Source organism: Trachypithecus francoisi, unplaced genomic scaffold (genome assembly GCF_009764315.1).
Source record: "Trachypithecus francoisi isolate TF-2019V2 unplaced genomic scaffold, Tfra_2.0 Lachesis_group10, whole genome shotgun sequence".
Taxonomy (NCBI): Eukaryota; Metazoa; Chordata; class Mammalia; order Primates; family Cercopithecidae; genus Trachypithecus; species Trachypithecus francoisi.
In genome coordinates, this window is record NW_022681455.1 from 124708180 (window position 1) to 124732948 (window position 24769).

The 24769-nt window shown below is 48.3% G+C and overlaps 1 protein-coding gene across 3 annotated transcripts in view; it reads left to right on the plus strand.

Moving 5' to 3' along the window:
- The window catches only part of NECAB2 (N-terminal EF-hand calcium binding protein 2), a 42226-nt gene that overhangs the window by 16991 nt on the left and 466 nt on the right, over window positions 1-24769 (plus strand). The window contains exons 6-13 of one of the 3 annotated variants that reach the window (XR_004439010.1): window positions 13195-13331; window positions 17006-17124; window positions 17314-17393; window positions 19947-20000; window positions 20890-21002; window positions 23278-23355; window positions 24281-24372; window positions 24456-24581. Coding sequence is in view for 2 of the 3 variants with exons in the window: in XM_033219153.1 (XP_033075044.1) it covers window positions 13195-13331; window positions 17006-17124; window positions 17314-17393; window positions 19947-20000; window positions 20890-21002; window positions 23278-23355; window positions 24281-24372; window positions 24582-24659 (751 nt within the window). In the remaining variant the exon portion in view is untranslated. Of the gene's footprint in view, window positions 1-13194; window positions 13332-17005; window positions 17125-17313; window positions 17394-19946; window positions 20001-20889; window positions 21003-23277; window positions 23356-24280; window positions 24373-24455; window positions 24660-24769 lie in introns of all 3 variants that reach the window. The other 2 variants (XM_033219153.1, XM_033219154.1) reach the window with 2 other exon arrangements.

A 24769-nucleotide genomic window follows, 5' to 3' on the forward strand; every position in this document is an offset into this window, starting at 1 on the left:
GGGCAGATCACCTGAGGTCAGGAGTTTGAGACCAGCCTGGCCAACATGGTGAAACCCCGTCTCTACTAAAAATACAAAAATTAGCCGGGCGTGGTGGCAGGCGCCTGTAATACCAGCTACTTAGGAGCCTGAGGCAGGAGAATCAGTTGAACCCCGGAGGTGGAGGTTGCAGTGAGTGGAGACCACGCCATTGCACTCCAGCCTGGACAACAGGAACAAATCTCTGTCTCAAATAAATAAATAAATAATGGCCGGGCACGGTGGCTCACACCTGTAATCCCAGCAGTTTGGGAGGCCGAGGCAGGTGGATCACGAGGTCAGGAGATCAAGACCATCCTGGCCAACATGGTGAAACCCCGTCTCTACTAAAAATACAAAAATTAGCTGGGCGTAGTGGCAGGAACCTGTAATCCCAGCTACTCGGGAAGCTGAGGCAGGAGAATCTCTTGAATCCGGGAGGTGGAGGTTGCAGTGAGCCAAGACTGCACCACTGCACTGCAGCCTGGGCAACAAGAGTGAATCTCCGTCTGAAAAAAAAAAAAAAAAAAAAAAATTACTTTTGATGTTCCCATAGCAATCATAGATGTTAATGTGTAGTATTTTCACCCTCTCTATTCTTTGAGCAGCCTGTTATGTTCTCATTTATTTTTCAGTTCATTGTGTTAAGATAAAACTGAATGACCAGTGAGGTTTCTACTCTATTTTTTAAATGTACTGAGATTTTTCCATTACATTTGTGTTTGTTTTTATAACTATCTCATGAGTGCTTGAGATGGTGTGGATTGTGCTTGCAGAATTATCAGATTTGAAAATAGCTATCCTTTCTTTGTTATGAAATATGTGCTGCTAAGAGACAATTTTTTAAAGGTAAAATTATGTCTCTTCTGCAAGTATTAAAATGCACACATCAAATACTTTTTCTTTCTTCTTTTCTTTTTTTTTTTTTTTTTGATACGGAGTTTCTCTCTCGTTGACCAGGCCAGAGTACAATGGCGTGATCTCAGCTCAATGCAACCTCTGCTTCCTGGGTTCAAGTGATTCTCGCACCTCAGCCTCCCAAGTAGCTGGGATTACAGGCATGCACCACCATGCCCGGCTAATTTTTGTGTTTTTAGTAGAGACGGGTTTTCACCCTGTTGGCCAGGCTGGTCTCGAACTCCTGACCTCAGGTGTTCCACCTGCCTCGGCCTCCCAAAGTGCTGGGATTACAGGCGTGAGCCACTGCGCCTGGTCCAAAGATTTTCTTTAACTCAATGTGAGAATCGGTAAGATGTTGGAACTGGCTCAAAGGAGAATTGAAAGAACTTGTGCACTAATATATTAGGTAAATAGCAATTCCGAAATCAATTGGTGAATAAATGCATGACGGGTCACTATCCCAGGGCAACAACCAATTGCCCTGTGGAGAGTGCCAGACAAAATTTCTGGCCATTTCTGTGGAAGATAATTTTTTTTTTTTTTAAGATGTGGTCTTGTGTTGCCCAGGCTGGAGTATGGTGACACAATCATTACTTGCTGCAGCCTCAACCTCCCAGACCCAAGCGATCCTCCCACCTCAGCTTTCCAGGTAGCTGGGACCACAGGTGGGCACCACCACTCCCAGCTAATTTTTTTCTTTTCTTTTTTTTTTGGTAGCGACAGACTTTCCTTATATTGCTTAGACTAGTCTCAAACTCCTGGGCTCAAGCAATCCTCTCCCACCTTGGCCTCTCAAAATGCTGGGATTACAGGCATAAGCCACCATGCCCAGCCAGAAGAGAACTCTTTGAATTATTATAAATGGTCTGTGTCCACAGAGTTGTAAAAGTTGCTCCAGGGAGGGTAGGAGTGGGGTGAGGGTTGAAACATTACCTCGTAGGTACAATGTTCAATATGTGGGTGATGGGTACACTAGAAACTCCACCCCCACCGTGACGTACTCGTGTAACAAACACGCACATGTACCCTCTGATTGTGAAATAAAACTAATAAAACATAAAACCCAACTTTCTGTCCTCTGCTTCCCTCCTTTAACAAGTTCTCAAATCCATCTTTCAAATAAATCAGTTTTGGAAAACAAAACAAAGTAGCTCCTGAATAAGGAATGACTTAGATAAACTAGAAAAAATAGTGAACTTAGAAAAACAAGAAACCCAAGAGTTGTTTTTGCCCATTTCAAAGACTTTCACTGTTGTTTCTAACTGTGCCCTTTGCATCCTTATTTATCATTATCTAATGATCCCTGTGGACAAGGGTTAGCTAATTTCTCATACTAAATTGTGTTTTGTCATTAAATCTTTGGCCAGGCGCGGTGGCTCAAGCCTGTAATCCCAGCACTTTGGGAGGCCGAGACGGGCGGATCACGAGGTCAGGAGATCATCCTGGCTAACACTGTGAAACCCCATCTCTACTAAAAAATACAAAAAACTAGCCGGGCGAGGTGGCGGGCACCTGTAGTCCCAGCTACTCGGGAGGCTGAGGCAGGAGAATGGCGTGAACCTGGGAGGCGGAGCTTGCAGTGAGCTGAGATCCGGCCACTGCACTCCAGCCCGGGCGACAGAGTGAGACTCCGTCTCCAAAAAAAAAGTCTTTGTGTTTCTGATGGTATCTTTTTTGTATTTTTAGCCATGTTGTTTGATGCATATAGACTTGTTACAGTATTTTTGTTATATATAAATGGTACGTAGTTGATATGCAAAATTTAGGGAGTAAAGTATAAAGAAAATTCAAATTGCTTCTAATTCCCACTATCCCTCACCACTGGTAACATTTTAGTTTATTACCTTTAGCATTTTTTTTTTTTTCTTTTTTTGAGACGGAGTCTCGCTCTGTCCCCCAGGCTGGAGTGCAGTGGCCGGATCTCAGCTCACTGCAAGCTCCGCCTCCCGGTTCACGCCATTCTCCTGCCTCAGCCTCCCGAGTAGCTGGGACTACAGGCGCCCGCTACCTCGCCTGGCTAGTTTTTGTATTTTTTTAGTAGAGACAGGGTTTCACCGTGTTAGCCAGGATGGTCTCGATCTCCTGACCTCGTGATCCGCCCATCTCGGCCTCCCAAAGTGCTGGGATTACAGGCTTGAGCCACCGCGCCCGGCCTCCTTTAGCATTTTTTATGTGTATTTCTTAAACTTATAATCTGTGTACAAAAATATATTTCCTGCTCTTTTACCTAACATTTTAACATTTTCCCCATGTTATTAAAACTGTTCAAAAGCATCATTTTAAATATTTTAATGTACTTATTTTTCTTCTTCTGTTAGGTATATTAGATTATTTCCAAGTTTTTGCTATTATGAATACCTTGTGGGATACATAGTTGTCCATATTTTGCACTATTTCTTGAGGATAATTTATCAGAGTTGGGAAATTACTGGGTTAAAAAATCTGAGCAGTTTATGGCACTTGACATATAGCAAAATGGTTTGATTAGATAGCTATAAGCATTGAAGTCCCCATAGCTATATCCTGTGTCAGTACATGAAGATTTAATAATGGCATGTCCTTGTTATAACTTATGCCTGTTATCATTATATTACTACCTTTCTTGGGCAATACTTTCTCATTTAAATTCTAACTTGATAGTGATATTGTACCTTATCCAGTTCATTCAATCACAGTTGGTTACTGAATCTTTACACAGGCTTTTCTTTATAAGTCCTTTGTGCTGTTTTGGTTTAGGTGTGCTTCTGATGGACCTTGTTTAATCAGATCTAGGACTGTGTCTTTATATAAGGAAATTCGGGCTGCCTTTTTCATTATGATTGTTTTATTTGGTCTGACTGTTGTGTTTTATTCTTCCCTTTTTTAATGCTTTCTTCATGTCTTTTACATTTTACCTTTTGGTGCTCTGCCCTGTTTATATCATGGATTATGATTTGGAATGTACAATTCCTAGTTTTCACTTTACAAAAATACATTATTAACATTCTTAATCCTTTTTTTTTTTTTTTTACTTTATAAAGAACAAAAATTTATTTCTCATAGTTCTGGAGGCTGAGAAGTCCAAGACCAAAGTGCTGGCATCTCATGAGGGTCTTCTTCCTGTGTCCCCACAGGGCATAAGTGTGTAAGACTATGAACTCACTTCTGCAAGCCTTTATGCAGTGATATTCATTCATGAGAGTGGGGACCTCATGACCTAAATATCTCCCATGAGATTCTAACTCCCAACACTGTTGCACTGTGCATGGAGTTTCTAACACAAAAGTTTTGGGGGGCACATTCAGACCATAGCTTGGAGTTTTCTGCATTGAGAGATGAAAGATCCATTTAATACAGGGACCTCAAAATGTAAAGAGAAAACTGATTGGCTGTGTGGAGCTAGATGAAGAGGAATAAGAAACTACTATTTGCAAGACTGTGTAATTCCAAGGACTGTTATTCTTGGATAGTATGATGTTTTTAAAGAACAAACTACTATACATTTGCAAGTTATTAAATTATGAATATTATTTGAGAATTTCAAATGGCTTAATTAATCAATGTGATATAGTGGGAAAATTGGACCTTTACTTGTAGACGCAATTTGCTGATTACCACTTGGTGACGATGCCCTTGCTTCCATAACCCTCAGTTCATCTTGTAAAATGCATTAGTTCTACTCCACAGGGCTAGTGTGAGATTTATTTATTTATTTATTTATTTATTTTATTATTATACTTTTAAGTTCTAGGGTACATGTGCATAATGTGCAGGTTTGTTACATATGTATACTTGTGCCCTGTTGGTGTGCTGCACCCATCAACTCGTCAGGACCCATCAATTCGTCATTTATATCAGGTATAACTCCCAATGCGATCCCTCCCCCCTCCCCCCTCCCCATGATAGGCCCCGGTGTGTGATGTTCCCCTTCCCGAGTCCAAGTGATCTCATTGTTCAGTTCCCACCTATGAGTGAGAACATGTGGTGTTTGGTTTTCTGTTCTTGTGATAGTTTGCTAAGAATGATGGTTTCCAGCTGCATCCATGTCCCTACAAAGGATGCAACTCATCCTTTTTTATGGCTGCATAGTATTCCATGGTGTATATGTGCCACATTTTCTTAATCCAGTCTGTCACAGATGGACATTTGGGTTGACTCCAAGTCTTTGCTATGGTGAATAGTGTCGCAATAAACAAACGTGTGCATGTGTCTTTACAGCAGCATGATTTATAATCCTTTGGGTATATACCCAGAAGTGGGATGGCTGGGTCATATGGTACATCTAGTTCTAGATCCTTGAGGAATTGCCATACTCTTTTCCATAATGGCTGAACTAGTTTACAATCCCACCAACAGTGTAAAAGTGTTCCTATTTCTCCACATCCTCTGCAGCACCTGTTGTTTCCTGACTTTTTAATGATTGCCATTCTAACTGGTGTGAGATGGTATCTCATTGTGGTTTTGATTTGCATTTCTCTGATGGCGAGTGATGATGAGCATTTTTTCATGTGTCTGTTGGCTGTATGAATGTCTTCTTTTGAGAAATGTCTGTTCATATCCTTTGCCCACTTTTTGATGGGATTGTTTTTTTCTCGTAAATTTGTTTGAGTTCTTTGTAGGTTCTGGATATCAGCCCTTTGTCAGATGGGTAGATTGCCAAAATTTTCTCCCATTCTGTAGGTTGCCTGTTCACTCTGATGGTAGTTTCTTTTGCTGTGCAGAAGCTCTTTAGTTTAATGAGATCCCATTTGTCAATTTTGGCTTTTGTTGCCATTGCTTTTGTGTTTTAGACATGAAGTCCTTGCCCATGCCTATGTCCTGAATGGTACTACCTAGGTTTTCTTCTAGGATTTTTATGGTATTAGGTGTAACATTTAAGTCTCTAATCCATCTTGAATTAATTTTCGTATAAGGGGTAAGGAAAGGATCCAGTTTCAGCTTTCTACTTATGGCTAGCCAATTTTCCCAGCACCATTTATTAAATAGGGAATCCTTTCCCCATTTCTTGTTTCTCTCAGGTTTGTCAAAGATCAGATGGCTGTAGTTGTGTGGTATTCTTTCTGAGGACTCTGTTCTGTTCCATTGGTCTATATCTCTGTTTGGTACCAGTACCATGCTGTTTTGATTACTGTAGCCTTGTAGTATAGTTTGAAGTCAGGTAGCGTGATGCCTCCAGCTTTGTTCTTTTGACTTAGGATTGTCTTGGCAATGTGGGCTCTTTTTTGGTTCCATATGAACTTTAAAGCAGTTTCTTCCAATTTCTGTGAAGAAACTCATTGGTAGCTTGATGGGGATGGCATTGAATCTATAAATAACCTTGGGCAGTATGGCCATTTTCACGATATTGATTTTTCCTATCCATGAGCATGGTATGTTCTTCCATTTGTTTGTGTCCTCTTTGATTTCACTGAGCAGTGGTTTGTAGTTCTCCTTGAAGAGGTCCTTTACATCCCTTGTAAGTTGGATTCCTAGGTATTTTATTCTCTTTGAAGCAATTGTGAATGGAAGTTCATTCATGATTTGGCTGTCTGTTACTGGTGTATAAGAATGCTTGTGATTTTTGCACATTATTTTGTATCCTGAGACTTTGCTGAAGTTGCTTATCAGCTTAAGGAGATTTTGGGCTGAGACAATGGGGTTTTCTAAATATACAATCATGTCATCTGCAAACAGGGACAATTTGACTTCTTCTTTTCCTAACTGAATACCCCTTATTTTTCTTTTTCTTGCCTGATTGCCCTAGCCAGAACTTCCACATTATGTTGAATAGGAGTGGTGAGAGAGGGCATCCCTGTCTTTGCCAGTTTTCAAAGGGAATTTTTCCAGTTTTTGCCCATTCAGTATGATATTGGCTGTGGGTTTGTCATAAATAGCTCTTATTATTTTGAGGTACGTTCCATCAATACCGAATTTATTGAGCGTTTTTAGCATAAAGGGCTGTTGAATTTTGTCAAAAGCCTTTTCTGCATCTATTGAGATAATCATGTGGTTCTTGTCTTTGGTTCTGTTTATATGCTGGATTACGTTTATTGATTTGCGAATGTTGAACCAGCCTTGCATCCCAGGGATGAAGCCCACTTGATCATGGTGGATAAGCTTTTTGATGTGCTGCTGAATCCGGTTTGCCAGGTTTGCCAGTATTTTATTGAGGATTTTTGCATCGATGTTCATCAGGGATATTGGTCTAAAATTCTCTTTTTTTGTTGTGTCTCTGCCAGGCTTTGGTATCAGGATGATGTTGGCCTCATAAAATGAGTTAGGGAGGATTCCCTCTTTTTCTATTGATTGGAATAGTTTCAGAAGGAATGGTACCAGCTCCTCCTTGTACCTCTGGTAGAATTCAGCTGTGAATCCATCTGGTCCTGGACTTTTTTTGGATGGTAGGCTATTAATTATTGCCTCAATTTCAGAGTCTGCTATTGGTCTATTTAGGGATTCAACTTCTTCCTGGTTTAGTCTTGGGAGAGTGTAAGTGTCCAGGAAATTATCCATTTCTTCTAGATTTTCTAGTTGATTTGCGTAGAGGTGTTTATAGTATTCTCTGATGGTAGTTTGTATTTCTGTGGGGTCGGTGGTGATATCCCCTTTATCATTTTTTATTGCGTCTATTTGATTCCTCTCTCTTTTCTTCTTTATTAGTCTTGCTAGCAGTCTATCAATTTTGTTGATCTTTTCAAATAACCAGGTCTGATTTTTTGGAGTGTTTTTTGTGTCTCTATCTCCTTCAATTCTGCTCTGATCTTAGTTATTTCTTGCCTTCTGCTAGCTTTTGAATGTGTTTGCTCTTGCCTCTCTAGTTCTTTTAATTGTGATATTAGAGTGTCAATTTTAGATCTTTCCTGCTTTCTCTTGTGGGCATTTAGTGCTATAAATTTCCCTCTACACACTGCTTTAAATGTGTCCCAGAGATTCTGGTATGTTGTATCTTTGTTCTCATTGGTTTCAAAGAACATCTTTATTTCTGCCTTCATTTCGTTATGTACCCAGTAGTCATTCAGGAGCAGGTTGTTCAGTTTCCATGTAGTTGAGCGGTTTTGATTGAGTTTCTTAGTCCTGAGTTCTAGTTTGATTGCACTGTGGTCTGAGAGACAGTTTGTTATAATTTCTGTTCTTTTACATTTGCTGAGGAGTGCTTTACTTCCAATTATGTGGTCAATTCTGGAATAAGTGTGATGTGGTGCTGAGAAGAATGTATATTCTGTTGATTTGGGGTGGAGAGTTCTATAGATGTCTATTAGGTCTGCTTGGTGCAGAGATGAGTTCAATTCCTGGATATCCTTGTTAACTTTCTGTCTCGTTGATCTGTCTAATGTTGACAGTGGAGTGTTGAAGTCTCCCATTATATTGTATGGGAGTCTAAGTCTCTTTGTAAGTCTCTAAGGACTTGCTTTATGAATCTGGGTGCTCCTGTATTGGGTGCATATATATTTAGGAGAGTTAGCTCTTCCTGTTGAATTGATCCCTTTACCATTTGTAATGGCCTTCTTTGTCTCTTTTGATCTTTGATGGTTTAAAGTCTGTTTTATCAGAGACTAGGATTGCAACCCCTGCTTTTTTTTGTTCTCCATTTGCTTGGTAGATCTCCTCCATCCCTTTATTTTGAGCCTATGTATGTCTCTGCATGTGAGATGGGTCTCCTGAATACAGCAGACTGATGGGTCTTGACTCTTTATCCAGTTTGCCAGTCTGTGTCTTTTAATTGGAGCATTTAGTCCATTAACATTTAAGGTTAATATTGTTATGTGTGAACTTGATCCTGCCATTATGATATTAACTGGTTATTTTGCTCGTTAGTTGATGCAGTTTCTTCCTAGCCTGGATGGTCTTTACATTTTGGCATGTTTTTGCAATGGCTGGTACCAGTTGTTCCTTTCCATGTTTAGGGCTTCCTTCAGGGTCTCTTGTAAGGCAGGCCTGGTGGTGACAAAATCTCTAAGCATTTGCTTATCTGTAAAGGATTTTATTTCTCCTTCACTTATGAAACTTAGTTTGGCTGGATATGAATTTTGGGTTTAAAATTCTTTTCTTTAAGAACGTTGAATATTGGCCCCCACTCTCTTCTGGCTTGTAGAGTTTCTGCCGAGAATCTGTTGTTAGTCTGATGGGCTTCCCTTTGTGGGTAACCCGACCTTTCTCTCTGGCTGCCCTTAAGATTTTTTCCTTCATTTCAACTTTGGTGAATCTGGCAATTAGTGTCTTGGAGTTGCTCTTCTTGAGGAGTATCTTTGTGGCGTTCTCTGTATTTCCTGAATTTGAATGTTGGCCTGCCCTACTAGGTTGGGGAAGTTCTCCTGGATGATATCCTGAAGAGTGTTTTCCAACTTGGTTCCATTTTCCCCCTCACTTTCAGGCACCCCAGTCAGACGTAGATTTGGTCTTTTTACATAATCCCATACTTCTTGCAGGCTTTGTTCATTTCTTTTTCTTCTTTTTATTTTGGTTTCTCTTCTCCCTTCGTTTCATTCATTTGATCCTCAATCGCTGATACTCTTTCTTCCAGTTGATCGAGTCGGTTACTGAAGCTTAGCTGTTTGTCACGTATTTCTCGTGTCATGGTTTTCATCTCTGTCATTTCGTTTATGACCTTCTCTGCATTAATTAGTCTAGCTATCAATTCTTCCACTCTTTTTTCAAGATTTTTAGTTTCTTTGCGCTGGGTACGTAATTCCTCCTTTAGCTCTGAGAAGTTTGATGGACTGAATCCTTCTTCTCTCATCTCGTCAAAGTCATTCTCTGACCAGCTTTGATCCGTTGCTGGCGATGGGCTGCGCTCCTTTGCAGGGGGAGATGCGCTCTTATTTTTTGAATTTCCAGCTCTTCTGCCCTGCTTTTTCCCCATCTTTGTGGTTTTATCTGCCTCTGGTCTTTGATGATGGTGACGTACTGATGGGGTTTTGGTATAGGTGTCCTTCCTGTTTGATAGTTTTCCTTGTAGCAGTCAGGACCCTCAGCTGCAGGTCTGTTGGAGATTGCTTGAGGTCCACTCCAGACCCTGTTTGCCGGGTATCAGCAGCAGAGGTTGCAGAAGATAGAATATTGCTGAACAGCGAGTGTACCTGTCTGATTCTTACTTTGGAAGCTTCCTCTCAGGGGTGTACTCCACCCTGTGAGGTGTGAGGTGTCAGACTGCCCCTAGTGGGGGATGTCTCCCAGTTAGGCTACTCAGGGGTCAGGGACCCACTTGAGCAGGCAGTCTGTCCCTTCTCAGATCTCAGCCTCCGTGTGGGGAGATCCAGTGCTCTCTTCAAAGCTGTCAGACAGAGTCATTTGCGTCTGCAGAGGTTCCTGCTGCTTTTTTTGTTGTTTAACTGTGCCCTGTCCCCAGAGGTGGAGTCTACAGAGACAGGCAGGTTTCCTTGAGCTGCTGTGAGCTCCACCCAGTTCGAGCTTCCCAGCGGCTTTGTTTACCTACTTAAGCCTCAGCAATGGCGGGCGCCCCTCCCCCAGCCTCGCTGCTGCCTTGCAGTTAGATCTCAGACTGCTGTGCTAGCAATGAGGGAGGCTCCATGGCCGTGGGACCCTCCCAGCCAGGTGTGGGATATATTCTCCTGGTGTGCCCGTTTGCTCAAAGCGCAGTATTGGGGTGGGAGTCACCCGATTTTCCAGCTATTATGTGTCTCAGTTCCCCTGGCTAGGAAAAGGGACTCCCTTCCCCCTTGCGCTTCCCAGGTGAGGCGATGCCTTGCCCTGCTTCAGCTCTTGCTGGTCGGGCTGCAGCAGCTGACCAGCACCGATTGTCCGGCACTCCCTAGTGAGATGACCCCAGTATGTCAGTTGAAAATGCAGAAATCACCGGTCTTCTGTGTCGCTCGCGCTGGGAGTTGGAGACTGGAGCTGTTCCTATTCGGCCATCTTGCTCCGCCCCCCCCCATTGTCTTAATCCTATTTTTATACTTAGCTAATAAACACTTTATCTTCCCTTTGGGAATAAAAATAATTTTTAAGATTTTAGGCTTTTTTTTCCCTATACTTTATTGACCGAATCCAATATAGTTGAAATTAAACCATTAGTGGTTAATGTTTTTATTTCCTAACTTCTGTAACCTGAATGTTTAATTTGAGTGATCGCTGTTACTTCTTTTCACAACTTCCCCATATGAAGAACTTTCTCTCATTGAAGCTCAGATGACTTAGGACAAATTCTTAAGCATTGTTTGCAGAAAAGGTGCTCATCTAGTAAAACTGCAGAAATTTGCAGGTTTCTGGAGATCTCCCAGTTGTTCTACCAATGAGTAACTTGTCCACTGGATGCAAAATTTCTCCATCTGAGACTTTCCCTATGGAGCCTGTGGAGCTGGTCTCTTGTCTGAGGCAGCTCAGTCCCCTCACCATGATGTAATATACCCATGTAACAAATAGGCACCTGTACTCCCGTGTCAAATCTGGGATTGTATTTTTACGTTGGGGAATGTAGGCTGCTTTTCAATTGTGGCGGAGGAGGAATCACGAAAAGCTTCATTTTTTTACTCACTGGAAAATAACTTGCCTTCTTTGGAATTCAGCTCATTGGTAACACTGATCCCTGACCACATCTTCAGTCATTGGTCCGGGTGCTTTTGACACACACTTCAGCCCATTTTTCTGCTTGATCACTTCTAGCAGGCTTTTTCTTTGTGTTTAAATTTTTTTTTTTTTTGAGAAGGAGTCTCGTTCTGTCGCCCAGGCTGGAACGCAGTGGCCAGATCTCAGCTCACTGCAAGCTCCGCCTACCGGGTTTACGCCATTCTCCTGGCTCAGCCTCCCAAGTAGCTGGACCTACAGGCGCCCGCCACCTCGCCTGGCTAGTTTTTTGTATTTTTTTTAGTAGGGACGGGGTTTCACCGTGTTAGCCAGGATGGTCTCGATCTCCTGACCTCGTGATCCGCCCATCTCGGCCTCCCAAAGTGCTGGGATTACAGGCTTGAGCCACCGCGCCCGGCCTGTTTAAATATATTACCAAGCTATGCCTTTATGTCCATTTTTGGCTATTCGTGTGCCTGGAGTCTGTTGATCACTGGATCACGTGTGGTTTCGGTCATTACCGTATATCAGGCTGCCAGAACCTGCTAGGCTGTAAGAACCTGACATACTTTTGGCCATGCCCTCTCTCAGGGTCTGTCCCCAGCAGGCCCTGGTCCAGCCATTAGCTCGGGGGGTTGTCCACCTCCACCATGCCTTAGCTGTCTTATGTGCCCCTCCTCCTCCTCTGTTTCTCAGTCTGTCTCTCAGCCGTGTTTCCCATTGTGCAATTATTGCTAATTAATTTCCAGTCTGAGTGATGGATGGTTTAATTTGCTTTCTTTGAGAGCCGTGTTTTTCCTTGCCTTGCCTTGCCAGGGACTGGGCAGAATTCCAAGGTGCCTGCGGCAGGTGGCTTGGGAAGGCGGGGTCTTGTCAGAGGAGGCCAGGAGAGCAGGTCAGGGTTTGGGAGACCCAGGATCCCCCAACACAGCATCATTTTCATCATCTTGTCCTTGAGCAACGTGGATAAGCAGAGCCTTCTCCCTTCTGCTGTAAAGTCTTTGCAGCCCAAAGCATCTCCACTGGATCCAAACGCTTGAGAAATGTCCTTGCAGAGTCTCAGGACAGAGATGGAAATTCTGTTCCACACCACAGAGCAAAACTTGGAGAAAATTCTCTTTTTCGTCTTTTCCCCAGAGTTCCCCCAGTCGCAGCATCTGCTAAGACCCCCTCTCTGATTCCCCCCCAGGCTCCTCTCTGGCCGCCTCCTTTTGATTACTAAGTCCTGGGCACTTTCCTCCCTTGAGCTGCTTTTGATTCCGTTTTGTCGTTTTCCTTAGCAGCAGCCTGGAGATCCAGAAGCCCTAGGAATCCTCCTTGGAGGAGGAAGTAGGGAGGGAAGGTTGTGCATTCTTCTTGCCTGATGATTATCCTTGTCACAGCAACAACAAAACCACCAGTCGCTATCACTGCTACCATCACCGTCATCTTGACTGTAGCACCTACTGTTGATTGAGTCTTTGCTGTGTGGCAGGCCCTGTGCAGAGCATTTTATACACATGTCGCCATTTAACCTTTACTTGTGAGATAGATACTTCAGTGACACCATTATACGCGGGGAGGTCACACAGCTAGTAAGTGGTGAAGCCAGGGTTCAAATTTGGTCTCTAAACCTCTAGCCTCTGCACTGGACACGCTCCAGCCTCTAAGACTGGACCCCAGGAGGCCAAGGGGTCCTCCCTTCCCTTTGCAAAGCAAATTCACCAGCACCAGCTTTCCCCCACTCCTGTGCTAGACCCCACCTCAAATTTCCCTCCCACCCATTTGCCCTCAGTGCCCCTTCCCTTCCCGCTACAGGTTTATGAGGGCGGGAGCAATGTGGACCAGTTTGTGACCCGCTTCCTCCTGAAGGAGACGGCCAATCAGATCCAGTCACTGCTGAGCTCAGTGGAGAGTGCGGTGGAGGCCATCGAGGAACAGACCAGCCAGCTCCGGTGAGTCTCTGAGACCCTGCAGGGTCCCATGGGGGTATGCTGTGCACACGCACGTGCCCACCTGCTGCTTGGTGGGGGTGTCTGTGTACCTAAGAGCTGGGTGACCTTGGGCAAGTTGCCACAGCTCTCTGTGCCTTCCGTGCTCCACTGTGTAATATAGGCACAATTATATACCTGAAACCTCAGCCATTGCAAGGACTGAATGAGATAGGAAATGCTCAGGAGAATGCCTGGTGCACGTATTTATTAATATAGTGAAGACACCATTTCCCAGACTCTAATTTGTTTTGCCGCGTCCACATACTACTTACTGTTTATGCAGAACTATTCTGTTGTTTGGGTCACATTTTATTTTTAATTTTTTTAAATTTTAGACAGTCTTGCTCTGTCGCCCAGGAGTGCAGTGTCATGATCTTGGCTCACTACACCCTCTCCCTCCCCGGGTTCAAGCAATTCTCATGCCTCAGCCTCCTGAGTAGCTGGGACTGCAGGTGTGCAACACCATGCCTCCTGATTTTTGTATTTTTAGTAGAGATGGGGTTTGTCATGTTGGCCAGTCTGCTCTTGAACTCCTGGCCTCACATGATCCACCTGCCTCAGCCTCCCAAAGTGCTGGGATTACAGGCGTGAGCCACCGCACCCAGTCTATTTTCTCTTTCTTTTCTTTTCTTTTCTTTCTTTCTTTCTTTTTCTTTCTTTCTTTCTTTCTTTTTCTTTCTTTCTTTTTCTTTTTCTTTCTTTCTGTCTTCTCTTTTTCTCTTTCTCTTTCTTTTCTTTTCTTTTCTTTTTTCTTTTCTTTGAGACTGAGTATTGCTCTGTCACCCGGGCTGGAGTGCAGTGGCGTGATCTCAGCTCACTGCAGCCTCTGCCTGCCATGTTCAAGCAATTCTCCTGCCTCAGCCTCCCTAGTAGCTGGGATTACAGGTGCCCGCCATCACACGCCCAGTTAATTTTTGTATTCTTAGTAGAGATGGGGTTTCACCATGTTGGTCAGGCTGGTCTTAAACTCCTGACCCCAGGTGATCCACCCACCTCAGGCTCCAAGTGCTGGGATTGCAGGCTTGAGCCATGGAGCCCGGCCTTATTTTATTTTTCAACACAGGATCTCACTGTGTCCCCCAGGCTGGAGTACAGTGGCACCATGGTGGCTCACTGCAATCTCCAACTCAGGTTCAAGCAATTCTCCTACCTCAGCCTCCCAAGGAGCTGGGGCTACAGACACGTATTCCCAGCACACCCAGCTATTTTTTTATTTTACTTTTTGTAGAGGTGGGGTCTTGCCATGTTGGCCAGACTGTTCTCAAACTCCTGGTCTCAGCAATCCTGCTGTCTCAGCCTCCCAAAGGGCTGGGATTATAGGCAGGAGCCGTTGCACCCCAGCCCACTTTTGAAAATTAGAGATCAGTTTAGGAAATGGCATATGGTTATAACTGCACTCTCACACCACATGCCATAAGTGAAGTAAGTGTAAAAATAAGCACCCATCATTGCTTACCATCCAGCTTGAATCCTGAGGCTTGCTACCTCTCTGTGAAAAACAGAGACTGGGAAATCGGAGAGAGGTGTTGAAGACAGTAGTAGCAAGTTGAGACTTTCTCAGGAGGACTGAAAGAGACATGAAAGCGGGTGGTTTTCTCACAATATTTGGTCTTGTGTTAGGCCTTGTTTGTATGCTTGGAACCATGGGAATGCATCTGGGGTCCCCTCCTAGGTGGTAGATGCTGTGTGAGGGCTGTGCCCTGGTATTTAGGGAGAAGCGGCATTCTCTTGGCTCAGCAGTCCCAGCTCCCTGGGGACCACGAGCACACCTCACCTCCCTTTGCTGTTCTAAGTTGAGACAAACCCCTCTTTGCCCAGTTCTTCCCAGAACAGCTCCTGTGCTTGGCACAGAGAAGAAACAGAGAAAATGCAAACAGATGAGGGCAACAGCCAGGTGTCGGCACCCAAGCTCGATGGAGCCTTGGATTTCCCAGGCAGAGGCACGTGAGGACCAGGATGTTGGTTTGCTGGGGGACAGAAGTTTGATTGTATGTTTCTTTGTGGATGAAGAGCTGGTCCTGATCAGATATGATTGTGAAGGTCGCTCTGAGATACTGTTTCCAGTTGAGTTTGCTCTGAGCATTTGCTGCTGAATGACCTGGGAAAATTAAAACACAGATTCCTGGGCTCCTGGCCATACCCACTGGCCAGAATCCCTGGGACTGGAGGCCAGAACTCTGCATGTGTGATCAGTCTTGGGATTCTTGGGTTCCCTCGAATTAGCAGCCATCACTGTGAAAGCTGACACTTAGATTTCCTTGGTTTTCATGTTCCTATCTTGATGAAAACTTGCTGTTTCTACCCGGCCACAGAACAGATAGTATTGTTGCACGGTTTTCAGAGCTGACTTCCCGCACTGGGCCAGTTCCATCACGTGTCAGCAGTTACGTCCACCTGCCCCCACGGTGGGACCTTACTTGGGGATGTTGTCGGAAGGGCAGCTTGTCGTGATGCCTCTGTTCCACATGTGCCTCCCTCGAACTTCCCCATATGTCAGCTAGTTTGGCTCTAGGCTGTGCGTCCCTGAGGACTGTCCTGTTTCCCAGCCCCGGGACAGTCTCCCAGGATGTCGCCCCTAGCACAGGCTACTGGCTCAGACCCCACCGCCCAGGAGCCCTGAGCAGCCCGTCATGGTCTGAGGGACACATTTACTTTCCTGCTGGTTTGTAGAGAAGCCATGATTGACACCACAGACTCTGCCAGCCTCTCCCCTCCCAAGGCAGGAGTCGAGTTTGCTCCCTCGGCATGGGGGAGAGCCTGGCTGAGTGCGCAAGGTTCACAAGAGTCAAATTCCAGAATGTACCAAGACCGTGGTGCACAGACACCAAGGGAGTGTGGGGGCCGTGCACAGGGCACTGTGTGTGTCTTTTGAGGGGAGTGTCTGTGTTTCTGTATGTCTGCTGAGAGCTTTTCAGCATCCTTTTGCACGGGAAGATTTGGTCATTCACTGAGCATTTTTTGAGTCCCTACTATGTGCTGGGCACAATGCAAGGTGAGCAGTGTGTGTGTGTGTCTGTCTCTGGCTAGCTGTGCTTGTCAGGGCACACAGGGGTGTGTGCACATCAGTATGCACAGGAGTAGGGGTGTCCAGGGCCGGGAGATGGGGCCAGGTCCAGGTCAGGATGACAGTTTTTGTCGTGTTACATCCCCACTGTCAGTGTCTCTTTAGGTCTGGCTTTTGTGTGTATATGTTGGAGGGGAGTCTTGAAACCAGGTCCCCCACCCCAGAGGGCAGCAGACATTAAATTGGCTTATGAGGGAGGGAGGGGGACTTGGTCACGCCACAGCTTGGGCTCTACAGGTGCCCGAAAGCTTCAAACTGTTAGGGTGGGGTGGGTGCCTGGCTCAGTCTCCCCCTGGAACTGAACTTCTTGGGGAAAAGGCCTGGGCCGTGGCGTCCTGGAATGGAGCTGAATTCAAATCCCAGCTCCGCCCAGCTAGCTGTGTGGCCCTGGCTGAGTCACCTGCTTTACGAACCTCATTTCCTCCTCTGTCAAAACAAAGGCCACGATGCAAGTTCTGTGCACGTGTGAGCCCACTGTCTGTGCTTAATAAATGCCCGTTGAAGGTGCTAGAAGTGGTCAGGGCCCTGAAGCCGCCATCATAGTTTGTGTGTTTTCCCATTCAAACTGCAGACAGAACCACAGCAAACCTAGCCATGGTGTGGCACAGACCTGGTATGGAAGCCCCACTCCCGCCTCTGCCCCCAACCACAAGCTCATGGCCATGGAACAAGGCAAGAGCCTTCCATCTGGTGAGAGAAACCGGGGCCCTGGTGGGGGTCGCGGCTGGAGGTCCCTAGGAGTTCTGAGAGTCCTCTGATGGGGACTGGGGAGAGGAGGGGCAAGTCTGACGCCCCTGGAGGGCCGGGTGTTTCCAGCTTCCCCCTGAAGCCCTCGCCCTGCGCACCACTGAAGTCTGTGTGTCTCTTTCTCTTCCACAGCCACTGAGGATGCAAAGGAAGAGGGTCTGGAAGCCCAGATCAGCCGCTTGGCAGAGCTGATTGGGAGGCTGGAGAGCAAAGTAAGCCCTGGCAGGACCCCCACTTCTGTTCCAACCCCTGGAGGAGTGCGGTTAGGTCTGGAGTTCAGGACAAAAGTCTGGGCTGCAGAGGGGCCAGGGAACCGTGGAAAAGACATCCCTCAGGTGGGGCATGGGTGCCGAGGACAAAGCTAAGGATGAAACCACGGGGGATGCGTGTGTTGTTCAGGCCCAAGGAGGGGCTCCTGGGAAAGGGAGTGTTGGAGGGTCACGTGGGCCGGCAGGAGCAGCTCCAGGAGCAGAGGGTGGTCAGCAGGGTCCCGTGTTGCAAGGTCCTAGCTTCAAGGAGACTTTGCTCTGAAATGGCTGGAGCAGGTACTGGCCAAGAGGCAGCCCCAGGAGGAGAGAGAGACGTGATGATTCGGGAGAAATTCAAAACAAGGAAGGAAGTGACCAGCAGTAGCAAATGTATTAAGTGTGATATGGGACATCCACAGGTGATAGAAAATGGCACAGCCCCTACAGAAAATACTTTCAGAGAATGTTTCATGACTCGGGATAGAGTGCTTACGATACGACCATTTGGTGGAGAGAAAAGTTTATCTTAGGGCCTACAGACAGATGGACTCAGGTATCAGAATTCTGGTTGTGCCGCTTCATAGCTGTGTGGCCCTGGGCCAGGGACTTGTCCTCTCTGAGGCTTAGATTCCTCTTCTGATGATCAAGAAAATACCCTGGAGAATGGGACCCCTCCCTCATAGGGGTGTCAGTAGGAGGAACCAAAGTGATGTCTCAGTGGTTCAGCACAGGGCCCAGTGCCGTAGTTTGCATTTAATATGAGCAATGTTAGCAATTATTATGAGACATTCTGTTACCCAAACCTATCCACATGCGCACACCACAGCCGTATACCCACAGAAGCCAAAGTAACTGAGCTCCCAAGAACCCTGGGATTGAGGTGGTTTTATGTTTCTCCTACTTTTCGGTTTTTTTTTTTTTTTACACCCTTTGTAAAAGGTATTGCTACTTTTAGTTTGGGGGTTCTGAGGAATTCATGGGGGCAGGAACAAGGGGCCCCCCCACATGGAGAGAGGCGGAGGCTGACGTGGAACGAAGTCCCAGGGAGGAAGCTCAAACTTCCTCCTGCAGGGATGAGGCTGAGGTAGAGTTACCCGTTGCTGAAGTCGGCTGCGGGAGCGGCTCGGAGGGGACCCCGTGGCCCGGTTGTCATAACAACTCAGCGGGCGCCTCGGGAGGGAGACTCTTTGAGGCTTATTTTTAGAGCCCCGTCGCCCTAACAACCAGGCTGGCTGGTAACCACGGAGTACCTGGGCGTCCTGGAGACGGGGTGGGACCAGGTCCTCCTCCCCAGTCTCTAATTGGCCCGGGCGATCAGCAGGGGCCAATCCGGGCCTGGCTTCAGGCCCCGCCCTTCACCGGCCAACCTGGGCTGGCATGGATGGAGGCCCTAGGGGCGGCTGGCTGGGAGAAGAAGGGGGCAGATATGGGGGCCATAGTGCCTCTCCTCATCCTCCTATGGCTCTTCCAGCCCCAGCCCTGCAGGACCCCTCACGTGTGCTTGTAAAGCCATGGAAACCGACTTGTTCCTGCCAGGCACACCTTCATCACTTACCAAGGCGTGTCCGTGCTGTGTGCGCCGGAGAAGGCAGCACACTTGCCAGGATCAGCTATTGCAGGGCCCCTTGCTCAAACATTTAGAACCTCTCGGTGGTGACTACACAGACTCATCCACCTGCTGCTGTTTTCCTTATTAACCGGTGTTCTTTACCTGTGCCCTGGGTGACTCCCACAGACGGTCTGTCCTCATGGAGGGTGGATGGAGACAGCCACAGAGGTAGTGGTTAGTGGGCTGCCCAAGCTAAAGGAAGCAGCAGCAGGATCCTGTGCGTCAGCATCAGGTAGAGACGCTGGGTTCAGACCCACGCTCTGACACTTACACTGCTTTTGTGCCTTCAGAGCCGGGGTTGTCTGCCGTGACAGAGTGACTGGGGATCATCTGTCAGGGCTTGGCCCTGTGTAGGCACCGGCGTGGGTGAACAGAGCAGATGTGGTTCCTGGAGACTGAAATTGACAGTGGGGTAGCACCTCCCCTGGGGCGTTTGGAAGAGTGAATGTGTATTTGTAAACCATCTAGCTCCGAGCCTGGGGAAGCCCAGAGGGAACAGCTCACCCCATTAGATCCCTGAGGTGCTGGGGGTTATGATGGGGGTAAATTGTAAGTTATAGGGAATCTAAGGGCTGTTGCTCATCATCGTGGCAAACCCCAGCATCTTGCTACTCAGGCCTCTGGAGTTCCCAGTGCTGCCTCTCCCAAGCCATCCTTGCCCCAGCAACATGTTCTGGGCCCCCCTTACGCCCTCTGCAGTGGATCAGCTGGGCCTCTCTGCCTCCCATTGCCCCCAGATGCCAGGGCCAGAGGGAGTCTCAGCCACTTCCTAGGGTTGGTCTTCCAGCCCTGTGCAACAGGGCCTGGCCCCTGGGAGCTCCCAGCAGCCCCAGGGATCCCAGAGCTCCTGGCACCTGGGACGGAGTGGGGCTCTGGGTCTAGCATCACTGCGTGCTGGATTGTTTTAGGCACTGTGGTTCGACCTGCAGCAGCGCCTCTCAGACGAAGATGGCACCAACATGGTGAGTCCCCTTCCCACCTCTCTCCTGGGGCCACATCCCTGCCCACACCAGGACTGCCAAGATCTAAGTGGCTCAATGCCCCTGAACCCCCTCTCCCTGCCTAGGACCACCATGAGGGGAGATGTGGCCCCAGTACTTGGCCCCCAGACCCTGCCCTGGCCCAGGAGCCACCCCACTGACTCCGGGGGTATTTCTTGAGGGTCCGTGGACCTTTTTTTTTTGAGACTGAGTCTCATGCTATGGCCCAAGCTGGAGTGCAGTGGTACGATCTCAGCTCACTGCAACCTCCACCTCCCGGGTTCAAGCGATTCTCCTGCCTCCTGAGTAGCTGGGATTACAGGCGCCTGCCACCATGCCCGACTAATTTTTATTTTTAGTAGAGACGAGGTTTCACCATGTTGGCCAGGCTGGTCTCGAACTCCTGACCTTGTGATCCGCCTACCTCAGCCTCCCAAAGTACTGAGATTACAGGTGTGCGCCACCGTGCCTGGTCCAGAGGCTCCTGGACTTTGATCCAAAAAGTTTGGCCTAGAGCAAAGTGGTCAACCAGACCGTGATGTGAAAATGCTGAGTTCAGCTAAGTCCATCACCTAAGTTTTTCTTGTCAGTGGATGTGCTGTGTCTCTGGGCCATGGAGGCCTTGCAGGCAGCTGTGGACATGGGTGGGGACTCGGTAAACAACTCGTCTGTTTTCCCCATTTGTGGGGGCTACTTCTGCACTGGGCTCTTGAGGTTCTAGTCCATTCTTATACATTCATGGGTAAGAATGAAAAGTCGGGGAGGTTTATTTTATTTTGACCAAGGAAGGGAGGTCATGGAGGCCGGATGGGGTCTTTTGGGAGAAGGCCTGGCATGGAGCCCCACACTGACTCCTGCTGTGGCCTGGCAGCACCTGCAGCTGGTCCGGCAGGAGATGGCCGTGTGCCCCGAGCAACTCAGCGAGTTTCTGGACTCCCTGCGCCCGTATCTGCGGGGGACTGCCGGAGCGAGGAGCTGCTTCCAGTGAGTGAGCTGCTGACGCATGAGTGGGAGGGATGGTGGCAGGGAAGCTCTGCCTGGCAGTGGAGGAACAGGGCGCAGTACAAATGCACCCCAGGGAGACACATAGCTGGGTGCATAAGACCTGGGTTCAGGTCTCCTCCCAACCATGCAAACGTGGCATGTGCCTTCATCTCCCTGTTCTCAGCTCATTCATCTGTAAAGGGGGGGGGCTACCCACAGGACTTCTTGCTGAGGTGATCACGATTCATATACAATCAAGTGTGTGAATCTCAAGTGTGAAGGGCTCTGGCCGGGCCTGGTGTGCTCAGTCAGCCTTAGCTGTTGCTCTTGCAGGGGTTGCTGCTTAACACCAGGCCCAGAATGTAGTGTGTGGTCAGTTAACAACCGAGAAAGGAAAGGAGAGTCAGTGAGGCTGAAGGGAAATGCCCAAGAAATGTAGCCGCTCCTCTCTCCCTCCCCCCGGGTCTGTGCTCAGATGTCTTGGGCAGGGCAAGGGGCCTCACCCTCAAATTCCTGTTCATCCCCCCCAGGATTATGTAGCTCCTTGGTAAAGCTAGGCCATGGCCACAGTGGAGGGGGCTGCAGAAGACAACAGCCGTTTGTTCTTGCTGGTACTGGCCCAGCTGTTCCCCCTGCCCCTCATTTCTATGCCAAGGCTCTGCCCAACTCCCTCCCTTTCCAGGGCTTTCTTCCATCCCCAGGGCACACATTCATTCACCCCGTTGCCTGGGGGCACGGCTGTGAACCAGGCCAGGTCCTGCACAGGGTCTTCAGGAGGGACTCCCTGTGCACTGAGGCCTGAGTGACAGCAGCCTGATCTGCAGCACTAGGGGATGAACAGCCTGGGCAGGAGTGCAGCTGTTGCGGAGACCCGCAGGGGCCATGCTTGAGTACGGGACCCACTCCCATCCACCAGGACAGACTGTACAGGAGCAGGGGCCAGACTTGATCTTTTCTCCATTACATGAAAAAGTGGGAGGCCCCAAAGTAGGGCCATCCCGATAGGCTGTGGAGAGAAGGCAAGGTGGACATAGAGGCTCTGGTTTCAGAGCCTCAGTAGAGGACAGTGCCATTTGTTGAATCGGAGACGGCCAGCTTGGAGAGCCAGGTGAGACTGCACTTGCCAGGCACGGTGTACCTAAAGCTGCACCGCAGTGTGTCTGCCCCAGGATGGACTCCAGCCTGAGCACTGTTGCCCCTCATCCCCTGCTCTTGGCCCCCTTTATGGTCACTTGGGGCTTCCTCGTTGTAGTGCACTTGCAGAGAGGAGTGTGCCTTTAAAATGAGGTGAGTGCTGTCCTCTGGGTCCCACAGAGTGAAGGGGGACTTGCTTGCAGCCCCTTCCTCCGTGAACCCCCTCTCCTTCAGCCTCCTTCGGTCAGGTACAGTGCAGTGGGGTTGTTGCCAAGGATTAAAATGACAGGAGGAAGATGCTTTGATAATTTAAAGATAGGGTTTATATATATATGTATTTTTGTTTTTGAGACCAAATCTTGCTTTCTTGCCCAGGCAGGAGTGTAGTGGTGGAAGCTCAGCTCACTGCAACCTCTACCCACCACGTTCAAGTGAGTCTCAAGCCTCAGCTTCCTGCGTAGCTGGGATTACAGGCCTGTGTCACCAGGCCCGGCAACTTTTTTTTTTTTTTTAAGAGACCAGGTTTTGCCATTTTGGCTAGGCTGGTCTTGAATTCCTGGCCTCAAGTAATCCACCTACCTCGACCCCTCAAGACTTCCAAAAGTTCTGGGATGATGTGAACCATCACACCCAGCCACCTGGTTTTGTTTAAATAAATGTGAACATTTTAACATGACATTTCAGCTAGGCACAGTGGCTGAAGTTTGCAATCCCAGCAGTTTGGGAAGCCAAGGTGAGAGGACTGCCTGAGCCCAGGAGTTCAAGACCAGCGTGGGGACCACAGCAAGACCCCATCTCTACTAGGACATTTTTTTAAATTAGCCCGGCCAAGTGGTGCACACCTATAGTCCCAGCTACTTGGGAGGCCGAAGTGATTGTGCCACTGTACGCCAGCCTGGGCAACAGTGTGAGACCCCCGTCTCAAAAGAAAAACTACATGTCATTGATTCTATTTAACAAATAGCTATTGGCCACTCTAAGAAACCAGGCCTGATTCCAGGTGGTGGGGGCACCCTGTCGAGTCTCGATGGAGGACAAGACAGGAAGAAAGGTTGGAGGCAGCCGTTGTGCATAGTGGTGGGCTACAGGCCTGAGGTGGTCATGGTTGAGTCCCAGCCTCCCCGCCTGTCTCCTGTTGCAGCATCACTGCCGTGAGGCTCTCAGATGGCTTCACCTTTGTCATCTATGAGTTCTGGGAGACGGAGGAGGCATGGAAGAGGTGAGACACTGGGTCCCCATAGCAGGTGAGGGGGATACAGGGAGGTGGGGAGGGGGGGCTGTCTTCCTGGAGCCAGGAGCTCCTGGGGGGTAGACACACCCCCCCCCCACCACACTCTTTCCCTGTAGAGCACCTTGTCCTCCTGGAATACCCCTGTGGCCCATGGCACTGCCTTCTTTACCACCCTGTAGAGTTGAGGGCCTGACCTAGAAGGTACCTCAGTCCCTATGTGATCAGGTGTTCCAGCATTTAACCTCCTCTCCCGCTGAGTGCCTGCTGGGAGGGAGGGAGATGGGGTAGGGTGTCATCAGCTCTGATGGGCTGTAGGCCTTTGTCGTCTGTTCAGAGCACATCTGGGACAGGTTGTTCCCTACTCTGGGTAGAGACTAATTTCTGATGTGCCAGACCACACAGGCAGGAAGCAGGGCCTGCTAGAGTAGCTCATGCTCCCAGGTCCTGCGTCCCTGGTAAACACGGTTTGCGGACAAACTCAGGACCCCGGTGGGAACAGGGACTGTCATGAGAAGTGAGGATGTCCCCTCCCTGTCCGTACTTCAGTGACTCATAAAACAAGGGACTAAAACTCTTCCCAGCTGCTGTCTTGTCATCGGTCCCAGGCAGAGGATGGCCCCACTCCTCCTCCTAGGGTAAAGCGGGAGGTAGAGGCTCTGTGCACTGAGTCGGGGGATCCCGTGCCCCATGTAAGGCTCACAGGGAAGAGAAGCTCACTGCCTACCCCAGAGATCCCCAGAGTCAGCCTCCCTGGGCACCCCCCCTTACCTTCCCACAAAGGCTTGGAGTCCAAAGACCCCCCCTCCCCGGGCTTATAGATAAGCTCCCCATTTTGGGCAGAGCTAGGATTAACAGGGGATCCACATGCAGAGCTCCACTCCCAGTGCCACTAACACATGTCCCTGGGTCGCAGGCACCTGCAAAGCCCCGTGTGTAAGGCGTTCCGGCATGTCAAGGTGGACACACTGAGCCAGCCTGAGGCCCTCTCCAGGATCTCTGTGCCAGGTAGGGGGCAAAGGCCTGGAACCACAGTGGCCACCTGATTGGAGAGCCAGGCAAAAGCCTAGAAGCCACCCTCCATCTCCCAGGGACTTGCCTGCTTGCTGTGGGCCCACTATAAGCCCCTGACACCAGTGCCAGGTGTGCAGAGAAGGTTCTAGGGGAGAGGAGAGCTCCAGGCTCATGAGCCAACCCTGAGGTGACCCCACATCCAGGTATGCTGGCCAGAGCTTGCGCCAGAGCCCCCCTTCCACGGCCCCCTACTTCCAGCCAGACTGAATTTCCCTTCCCAGGTATGTGGTTTGCTCCTGGGTGACCAGTAAGCACCCGTGGGTCACATAAGGACTCAAAGCCATCTCTCCAGCTGCCCACATTCGCCCTCCTCCCCTCTACCCTGTCTCTC